The 9,490-nt window shown below is 38.0% G+C and overlaps 3 protein-coding genes across 4 annotated transcripts in view; all 3 read left to right on the forward strand.

Moving 5' to 3' along the window:
* Window positions 1–1,943, forward strand: part of LOC104710474 (nodulation receptor kinase-like) — a 3,963-nt gene extending 2,020 nt beyond the window's left edge. Inside the window, exons 3-8 of the mRNA XM_019229757.1 lie at window positions 181–389; window positions 480–606; window positions 722–796; window positions 887–1,070; window positions 1,154–1,286; window positions 1,380–1,943. Coding sequence (XP_019085302.1) covers window positions 181–389; window positions 480–606; window positions 722–796; window positions 887–1,070; window positions 1,154–1,286; window positions 1,380–1,643 — 992 coding nt within the window. The 3' untranslated portion in view covers window positions 1,644–1,943. The remainder of the gene's footprint in view (window positions 1–180; window positions 390–479; window positions 607–721; window positions 797–886; window positions 1,071–1,153; window positions 1,287–1,379) is intronic.
* Window positions 2,790–4,148, forward strand: LOC104710473 (protein COFACTOR ASSEMBLY OF COMPLEX C SUBUNIT B CCB1, chloroplastic-like). The gene is made up of 4 exons (XM_010427086.2): window positions 2,790–3,236; window positions 3,331–3,452; window positions 3,548–3,700; window positions 3,782–4,148. The coding sequence occupies exons 1-4, from the start codon at window positions 2,901–2,903 to the stop codon at window positions 3,972–3,974; spliced, it is 804 nt and encodes a 267-aa protein (XP_010425388.1). The 5' UTR covers window positions 2,790–2,900; the 3' UTR covers window positions 3,975–4,148.
* On the forward strand, window positions 4,629–9,166 carry LOC104710472 (alanine--tRNA ligase, chloroplastic/mitochondrial-like). Of its 2 annotated transcripts, none has more exons than XM_010427085.1 (8): window positions 4,629–4,706; window positions 5,457–5,552; window positions 5,648–5,853; window positions 5,947–7,518; window positions 7,605–7,880; window positions 7,992–8,201; window positions 8,344–8,501; window positions 8,628–9,166. In XM_010427085.1, exons 2-8 carry the CDS (start codon window positions 5,531–5,533, stop codon window positions 8,962–8,964), a joined length of 2,781 nt encoding a protein of 926 aa, XP_010425387.1. In that variant the 5' UTR covers window positions 4,629–4,706; window positions 5,457–5,530; the 3' UTR covers window positions 8,965–9,166. The 2 variants fall into 2 exon arrangements, with proteins under 2 accessions (XP_010425387.1, XP_010425386.1); XM_010427084.2 differs by lacking the exon at window positions 4,629–4,706 and adding an exon at window positions 4,777–4,987.

A 9,490-nucleotide genomic window follows, 5' to 3' on the forward strand; every position in this document is an offset into this window, starting at 1 on the left:
CTAAGAATCTTTCAAGAACTTCTGAGACTGGCTCTTCTGATCCATCTACTCAAGGTCACAATTCCCATCCAACACTTCCCAATTCCTCTCTCTCTCTCTCTCTCTCTCTCTCTCTATTGACTTTCTCTTGGATGATATAGCTAAATGATTACTTTTGCTATTTGTGTATTTTTTTTGTAGAAGGAAGAAATGTTGCAATTGAGTTGTCAATGAGAGAAGCTAGAAGGTTTGAAATGGAGGAACTTGCTCAAGCCACCAAGAGTTTTACTAATAAAAGTCTTATAGGTATTGGCAAATTCGGCGAGGTTTACAAAGGTTTGCTTCAAGATGGTGTTCTTGTAGCTATTAAGAAAAGACCTAGTCTTCCTACTCAAGAATTCGTTAACGAGGTTTTTTTTACAAATGTTCTTGTTCAGTGTTTTGCTTATGGTCTTTGAACAATAAGTGTCTTGAGAGGCTGGCTTACATGTTTCTTTCAGGTTCGTTATCTATCGTCTATCCATCACCGAAATCTTGTTACTCTATTGGGTTATTGTCAAGAAAGCAACACGCAGTTTCTTGTCTACGAGTATGTTCCTAATGGAAGTGTTTCCAGTCACCTGTACGGTAACTCTCTGTCCTTATTAGAGATAGATTAATGTTGTTGTTCTCATTTTGGTATCTTAATCAGTTTGAGATTATGAGTTTGGATCATCATTTGGATCTTTTCTTTTTTTATTAGGAGCTGGTGGTAAAGTACCTGGAAATAGGCTAGAATTCAGACATAGGCTTGCAATATCTATAGGAGCTGCTAAAGGTAATCAATCCTATGCAAAAACCAAACTCATATGAGGCCAGCTCTAGCTTGTGTCCTGATCTTTGCATATACCCTCTTTTTAATCTCTAGGCTTGGCGCATCTTCACTCGCTGAGTCCTCGATTGATACACAAGGACTTCAAAACCGCTAATGTTCTTGTGGATGAAAATTTCATTGCTAAGGTTGCAGATGCAGGAGTCCGTAATTTCTTAGGAAGAGAGGATGTTGGTACATCTTCCCACATTGTTGCAGATCAGATTTTCCTCTCGCCAGAGTAATTTAAATGTTACCTTTGAGGCTTATGTTTGTCTCTCTTTGTTTTTGTATCAAAGTTTCTTAGATCCTCCCCTTGTGCAGGGTTCAAGAGTTCAGAAGATTTTCAGAGAAAAGTGATGTCTATGCTTTTGGTGTGTTCCTCTTGGAATTAGTAAGTGGAAGAGAAGCATCAGAACCATCCCCTTCAAGCTCAACACAGACGCTAGTTGAATGGGTATGTACTCACACTCTAAACTGAACTGAAATCAAAATCCAGATCACATAATGCTGCCAATGTAATCTCACTTGTATGCACTGAGAGTTGCAGATGCAAAACTTAAAGGATTACGCGGATATACCAATGATGATCGATGAGAGACTAGGAGGTACATACACAGCAGAAGGAGTTGAGGAGCTTATTACATTGACACTGAGATGTGTTGATGTTTCAAGTGAGAAGAGACCAACAATGAGTTATGTTGTGACAGAGCTTGAGAGAATACTGGACAAAGAAGTGAGCTTAACAACAGTAATGGGTGAAGGTACTCCAACTGTTACTCTTGGAAGTCAGCTTTTTAAAGCTTCAAAGTGATTAAAAAAGGAACCATCTTTTTACATATATATACATATATATTATGTAAGGTCTCTGAGATAACAACAATCAGAGAACTTACAAGGAGGAAGAAGAAGAAGACTGATCAGCTGTTTTGTGTTAAGTGTATAAAGAACAGCTGAGCTTATTATTATTATTCGTTTTTTTTTTTTTTTCCTCCTTTATACTTCCTTTTTGGAGGTTATTTTCAGCAATTATTTTTTGACAATTGAGTGCAGAAAATATAACTTTTGTAAAAACATTATTTATTGATATAAAGGAAGCAAAGAGTGGAATGTTGTTGTGTGATTCTTTCTTTCTTGTATAAGTAGAAACTTACATTTTACTCTCTAAATGTAATGTAAACCATCTTGAGGAGATTTTTGAATTTAGCTTCAAAGCCTTTATTGCCAAGTTAGTTGAATAAGTTCTGATCAAAAGATTCCAATTGGCTAGCTGTTGAACTAGCAGAAGGTGATAACTCCCTGTCTGAAGAACTCAAATTATTGTGTTTGTACAGAAAGACTCAGAGCTACTTTTTTTACTATAGAGTAGCAATTTTGGGAAAGATTTTGACCTTAGCTTCAACCTACCTATGTCTTTATAGCCTTTATTGCCAAAGGAGATATAATAACCAAGTTGGTCTCAAAAGTTTTTTGATCAAAAGATTCCAATTGGATAAAAACTCTTTGGACTAATTTGTCAAGCAAGTTTTATTTATTTTATTTTGGTCTCAGTCAAAAAAAAAAAAAATCAATACTCAATGCTCTCTGATTTATTTATGACTGTCCCTAGCTAGTTTTGCTACAACCTTTGTGGGCACACAGAACTATAAACAGTCTTTGAAGAGATTGCAAAATCAAAACCATGTTTGGTCTGATTTTTATGTCGGGAGAGAAGATCTAATGATAAAGACTGTTCTTCTGTAAGATGGTGAAATCGTTATTGAATTGGTGGGTCTCATTTTAAATCTAATCTACTCTTCCAGATCTTGACCTTACAGAAGAAAAAAACACACAGGACTGATTAATTGAAAAGCTCAGAAAAGCAAGTAAGAAACCAGAGTTTTGATTCTTACAACATACAAACAGAGCTAATGTATTGTCATAAATAAAACATTAAAGTCCGTTAAAACATTTAATTTTTAAATTACAAAAAAATGAGAACCACTCGATTTTTGGATAGACCAATCTTGTAAAGGTTTAAGTTTTTTTGGTTGGCCAAGGAGAAAGCTTTTTTTTTTCTGCTCTCGAGACAATGGCGACGAAGCTGATTACTCCGCCGTTGTCTTGTCCATGGGTTACTTCAAGAGAGGTAACAATCAAAGGGCTTCCAAGGCGGAGACGGGAATGGATGACCACGAAGCGAAACAGAGTCTCTGCTGTCACCGCCATGATCGTTGAGCCTCTCTCTGTTGTTTCTTCTTCAGCGGTTCAGATTCATCAATGGTGGGAACAAAACCCTAATTCGTTACTGTTAATGGATGAGACTGGTGGTGGTTACTCATTGGCTAGCTATTATACGTCTTTGGGTTTGTTTGTTATCTCTGTTCCAGGTCTTTGGTCTCTTATCAAGCGCTCTGTTAAATCAAAGGTTAGAACTTTACGAATTACAAACAAAACCCTAAAATTTCACCACAAGTTTCTTTGGTTTTTTATTAAGCTTGAATCAAATGTGGGGATTGCAGATAGTGAGAAAGACGTTTGTTGTTACTGAAGTCAAGAAGGAACCAAAGCAAGTAGCTGGAGAGATTCTATCTTTCTTCACAAGGAAGAACTTTAACATTACTGATCGAGGAGAGACGATCACGTAAGCTACAAAAAGTTTTCTAATTTTCGATTGGGGTTTTTTTTCGTGTTTAGTTTGTGTTACTGACATTGTTGTTGGGATCCTGATTAAAAAAGGTTTGAAGGGAAGATGGTTCCAAGTAGAGGACAAGCTGCTCTGCTTACGTTTTGTACATGTATAAGCTTAGCAAGTGTTGGTCTTGTTCTAACCATTACAGTTCCTGATTTTGGAAACAATTGGTTCTTCATCATCCTTCTCAGTCCACTCGCGTAAGCCCTCTCTCTCTCTCTGTCTCTCTGAGACTGTGTTTTTGTGAATGAAATGGTGATGATTGTGTGTGTGTGTTGCAGAGGAGTGTATTACTGGAAGAAGGCGTCAAGGAAAGAGGAGATAAAGGTGAAGGTGATGGTGGGACCAAAAGGGAGATTGGATGAGATTGTGGTTCAAGGAGATGATGTTCAAGTTGAAGAGATGAGGAAGGAGCTTCAGTTTAGTGAGAAAGGCATGGTTTATGTCAAAGGTCTTTTTGAGAGATCATCATGATAACATTTTCACCTCCCAAATTTTGCCTTTTGGGGAATGTGTTTGTTTATATATGTTTTAAGAGATGAGATTTAATGACTTTTTAACTCATTTTCATAGTTTCATGTACTACTAAATGAATCAATTTGAATACAGGTGTCATTAGGATGTATCGTTGATAGTTCATTTGGTTGAGCAATTCTGTTCTTTGAATGAAATTGAGTTTTTTTGTTCCTGAGTTCGATTTTGGGTAGTAGTAGAAAAGAACATGAATCAAAGGATTTGGTCGGTTTGGACTGGTACCCTCCATGTCAAGAATTTTGTTGTTGAGCTCGAGTTCTCTATGAATGGTCCAAGCTTACTAAGAATCGGTAAGTATGATCTTCGTGAATGATAGGCAAGTCCAAGATTACACAAAGCCAAGGTTGTTCAGTATGTCCACCCGTGATCCTCGATCAAGTCTTCCACAAATTCATTTGTCATGGTTCCTCGTCATATACTCTACTTGGGGTTTTATTTGAAGAATTAGACAAATCAATTTGGGTTATTTTCCTTATTCACTTCTTAATTGGTACATATTAATAATTAAATTAATGTGAGGTCAAATAATTATTATTTACTTATTATAAATAGAGTTATATAACCCTAAAATGACACAATCTTAAGAAAAGAAGAAGAAAAACAAAAATCTGTAAGAAGGTGTCGCTGTCTTCAATGGGAGATAAAACTCTCTCTCCTCCTCTAATGACGAAGGTATTTTACGATTCCCCCCTCTTAAACCTTAACGAGTTAGTTTTAAGATTTAAACAAACAATTGATTGATTTTAATCAAATTTTTTAAAACCACAAAGAAGTGGATAAACAAAAAAGCTTCACAGCCATTACTGACACTGTGGCTTCTTCTTCTTCTTCTTCTTCTTCTTGTTCTGTCTGAAACACACACTCTCCGATGAATTTGACAAGAGTAAACCTTTTCGATGTTCCTCTTAAACCAATTTTGCTTTCGCATCCTTCTTGTATTCTCGTTTCTAAACGTACGGTTCTGTTCTTCTCTTCCTTTTTCGCAATCTATTTTTTTTTTTTGTTTATATAATCATCATTGATTAATTGAAGGGATTGAGGATTTAGTGTTAGAAACTCATAACCTAGGTGAATTAGTGGGGAACTTGAATTCTGGGTTTTTTTTTTTTTTTTTTCTTTTTCTACCCAATTGGGTTTTGTGATCAGAGCTCGTATCCATGAAACTGTAATCATCTTGGTCTGTACATGATAAGTGATGTAGCTTCTTACAATGAACTTAACCGGGCTCCAAAGGATTGTTAGAAAGTATAAATTTTTACAATTTGTTTGAAACTTGAGAGACCACACGCTAATTTGATTGATAAATAAAGTTCTTGAGCTTTGTTTATTGTCTCTTCTTGTTGCTTTGATTTCAGTGTTCTATGCAAGTTTCTCAGTATTCATCTCATCTCGGCGTTAATTTATTGAAAATGTGGTTTGCAGGTTTTGTTACCAGAACCTCTACAGGTGTTTCTCCTTCTTCTATCTTGCTTCCTAGATCAACTCAGTCACCTCAGATGATTGCTAAGAGTTCATCAGGTTTTTGCACTTATTGTGTTTCCACATAATCTGTTTTTTTTTTGTCTCTTCTATTGAATTTTGGGGACTGAAATTCTTTACTATGTGGATTTCAGTGTCAGTACATCCGGTGTCTGAGGACGCTAAGGAGGCTTGTCAGTCCAATGACGTTAGTGGAGACTCAATACGGCGGCGTTTTCTTGAATTCTTTGCATCTCGTGGGCATAAAGTGCTTCCAAGTGCGTCTCTTGTACCAGAAGATCCTACTGTCTTATTAACAATTGCTGGAATGCTTCAGTTTAAGACTATCTTCCTTGGAAAGGTATAAACAACAGTTCAAGCCAAACCACTACTTTTTTTCCTGCATTTAGAGACTATTCCTTTAACATTGGTGGGACTTTTTGAAATGATGCAGGTACCTAGACAGGTTCCTTGTGCAACCACTGCGCAAAGGTGCATACGTACCAACGATTTGGAGAATGTTGGCAAAACGGCCAGGCATCATACTTTGTTTGAGATGCTTGGGAACTTTAGCTTTGGTGATTACTTCAAGAAAGAAGCGATAAGATGGGCATGGGAGCTATCAACTAAAGAGTTTGGGCTACCTGCTAATAGAGTTTGGGTTAGCATTTACGAAGACGATGATGAAGCTTTTGAAATTTGGAAGAATGATGTTGGTGTGCCTGTTGAGCAGATAAAGAGAATGGGTGAAGCTGACAACTTTTGGACCAGTGGACCAACTGGTCCTTGTGGTCCATGCTCAGAGTTATACTATGACTTCTATCCCGAGAGAGGTTATGATGAAGATGTTGATCTCGGGGATGATACCAGATTCATTGAGTTCTACAATTTGGTTTTCATGCAGTATAACAAGACGGAAGATGGATTGCTTGAGCCCTTGAAACAGAAGAACATAGACACTGGTCTTGGTCTAGAACGTATGGCTCAAATCCTTCAGAAGGTTCCAAACAACTACGAGACAGATTTAATATATCCGATCATTGCGAAGATCTCAGAGTTGGCGAATATCTCATACGACTCTGCAAATGACAAGGCAAAGACGAGTCTAAAAGTAATTGCAGATCACATGCGTGCAGTTGTCTATCTCATATCAGACGGTGTTTCGCCTTCAAACATTGGCAGAGGTTATGTAGTAAGGAGACTAATAAGAAGGGCAGTTCGGAAGGGGAAGTCTCTCGGAATAAATGGGGATAGAAATGGTAATCCAAAGGGAGCGTTTTTGCCAACAGTTGCTGAAAAGGTGATAGAATTGAGCACATATATTGACTCAGATGTAAAACTAAAGGCTCCACGCATCATTGAGGAGATTAGACAAGAGGAACTTCACTTTAAGAAAACTTTGGAAAGAGGAGAAAAGTTACTTGACCAAAAGCTTAACGATGCCCTGTCAGTTGCTGATAAAACTAAGAATAAACCTTATCTAGATGGGAAAGATGCGTTTCTTTTGTATGACACATATGGCTTCCCTGTGGAGATAACAGCAGAAGTTGCTGAAGAACGTGGAGTCAGTATAGATATGAAAGGTTTTGAAGTGGAAATGGAGAATCAAAGGCGTCAATCTCAAGCTGCTCACAATGTTGTAAAACTGACAGTTGAAGACGATGCTGACATCACGAAAAATATTGCAGACACTGAGTTCCTTGGATATGACAGTCTCTCTGCTCGTGCTGTTGTAAAAAGTCTTTTGGTGAATGGGAAGCCTGTGATAAGGGTCTCTGAAGGCAGTGATGTAGAGATTTTGCTGGACAGAACTCCATTCTATGCTGAATCAGGAGGTCAAATTGCTGATCATGGTTTTCTTTATGTTAGCAGTGATGGGAACCAAGAGAAAGCTGTTGTTGAGGTAAGTGATGTGCAGAAGTCTCTTAAAATTTTTGTTCACAAGGGCATTGTAAAAAGTGGAGCTCTGGAAGTTGGCAAGGAGGTGGAAGCAGCGGTAGATGCAGACTTACGGCAACGAGCGAAGGTACCTTTAAAAGTCATTTTACATTTCAATATCCCCAACTACCTCTTTCCTTTTCAAATTCTTGATCCTTTTTGTTAACTTTCCAGGTTCACCATACGGCCACCCATTTGCTGCAATCCGCACTTAAGAAAGTAATAGGACAAGAAACATCACAGGCTGGTTCATTAGTAGCTTTTGACCGCCTCAGATTCGATTTCAATTTTAATCGCTCCCTGCATGCTAACGAGCTTGAGGAAATCGAATGCCTCATCAATAAGTGGATTGGGGATGCTACACGTCTTGAAACAAAGGTCCTTCCTCTTGCTGATGCAAAACAAGCTGGAGCAATTGCAATGTTTGGGGAAAAATATGATGAAAATGAGGTAAGAGAGTTGTGAAGCCTGAATTATGAGAACCACATTAGTGTATAAATTGTTACAGTTTGGTTATAAGTTGATTTGGCTTGACCAATAGAACCTTTACATTAATCACAGGTTCGTGTAGTAGAAGTCCCTGGTGTCTCCATGGAACTTTGCGGTGGCACTCATGTTGGCAATACTGCAGAGATACGAGCCTTCAAGATTATCTCAGAACAGGGCATTGCATCTGGAATCAGACGTATTGAAGCGGTTGCGGGTGAAGCATTCATTGAATACATAAACTCACGAGATTCTCAAATGACACGTCTATGCTCGACTCTCAAGGTATGCCGCTTCTAGAGAGTTTTCCTTTCTCCGAATAATTATTATCACATTTGCTTCTTTTGTCAACCAATATCATATTTGATGCTTTCAAGGGTAGTAGTTACTTTTGACATATAGAATTGTCTTGTGGTCTAATCTGAAGGTGAAAGCAGAGGATGTTACAAGCAGAGTGGAGAATCTTCTAGAGGAACTCCGTGCTGCTAGAAAAGAAGCCTCAGACTTGCGTTCAAAAGCAGCGGTCTATAAAGCATCTGTCATATCGAACAAAGCATTTACAGTAGGAACTTCACAGGCTATAAGGTAACAAAATCTATTGTTTTCTTTTATAAATGATTTGTATGATAATTATGCTCAGAGAATTTGACACATGATCTAACGTTATAATATCAACTAAAGTTCTTCCTGTGAATGTTTTAATTTCTTCAGAGTGCTCGTTGAGTCGATGGATGACACTGATGCTGACTCATTAAAGAGTGCAGCTGAGCATTTGGTAAGCACATTGGAAGATCCAGTAGCTGTGGTACTAGGATCATCTCCAGAAAAAGACAAGGTTAGTTTAGTTGCTGCATTTAGTCCCGGAGTAGTCTCTCTAGGAGTTCAAGCAGGGAGATTCATTGGCCCCATAGCTAAGCTGTGTGGCGGAGGAGGTGGTGGAAAGCCCAATTTCGCTCAAGCAGGCGGCAGAAAGCCTGAAAATCTCCCAAGTGCTTTAGAGAAAGCTCGGGAAGATCTCATAGCAACACTATCCGAAAAGCTAAATTGAAGAACAAATTCAGAAAAAGAAAACTATTTATGCAACAAGATTGTACAGGGAGAAGGAAGAGCACATTGCTTGATTCTAGAAAACTGAATCAGATGTATAGATGGATGGATATGATAAGAAAAGGTCTTTGATTTGTCTAGACGAATTACTTAATTGGTTTTGGATCATTAGTCAATAAGATGTTGAGTAGGTTGCTATTGAAGTGGTTTCCTGTTGTGCCTCCGTTAACCCTGAAGAGGAAGTTTTACCTTGTCGCTCGGTGCATCACTGAAACACTGTGATGTAGTGAGAAGTTCTTGAGGGTCTCCAACTTCAGTAAACCACTTAGTTCCAACTTCGTTTTATTGGTTAGTTCGTCAGGTAACATAAGATATCTCAGGTTCTTCATCTTCTTTGAGACATTTGGTACCACTGTCTCGTAAATCTCTAAATCCAAAAAAAACCAACAGCACTAGATTCCCCATAGAAGACGGCAACACAAACAAGTTTGTCTCTTTCAAACACAATTACCTCAAGTGGATGAGCT

The sequence above is a fragment of the Camelina sativa genome, chromosome 9 (assembly GCF_000633955.1).
Source record: "Camelina sativa cultivar DH55 chromosome 9, Cs, whole genome shotgun sequence".
In the NCBI taxonomy this organism is placed as follows: domain Eukaryota; kingdom Viridiplantae; phylum Streptophyta; class Magnoliopsida; order Brassicales; family Brassicaceae; genus Camelina; species Camelina sativa.

What these genes read in the sequence shown, in the direction of transcription:
- LOC104710472 (XM_010427084.2), top strand. Translation starts at nt 4,903, where the DNA reads ATGAATTTGACAAGAGTAAACCTTTTCGATGTTCCTCTTAAACCAATT. An exon ending in GTCTATGCTCGACTCTCAAG is followed by an intron (nt 8,202 to 8,343) that starts GTATGCCGCTTC and finishes TCTAATCTGAAG; the next exon opens with GTGAAAGCAGAGGATGTTAC. An exon ending in GGAACTTCACAGGCTATAAG is followed by an intron (nt 8,502 to 8,627) that starts GTAACAAAATCT and finishes TAATTTCTTCAG; the next exon opens with AGTGCTCGTTGAGTCGATGG.
- LOC104710473 (XM_010427086.2), top strand. Translation starts at nt 2,901, where the DNA reads ATGGCGACGAAGCTGATTACTCCGCCGTTGTCTTGTCCATGGGTTACT. An exon ending in AGCGCTCTGTTAAATCAAAG is followed by an intron (nt 3,237 to 3,330) that starts GTTAGAACTTTA and finishes TGGGGATTGCAG; the next exon opens with ATAGTGAGAAAGACGTTTGT. An exon ending in ATCCTTCTCAGTCCACTCGC is followed by an intron (nt 3,701 to 3,781) that starts GTAAGCCCTCTC and finishes TGTGTGTTGCAG; the next exon opens with AGGAGTGTATTACTGGAAGA.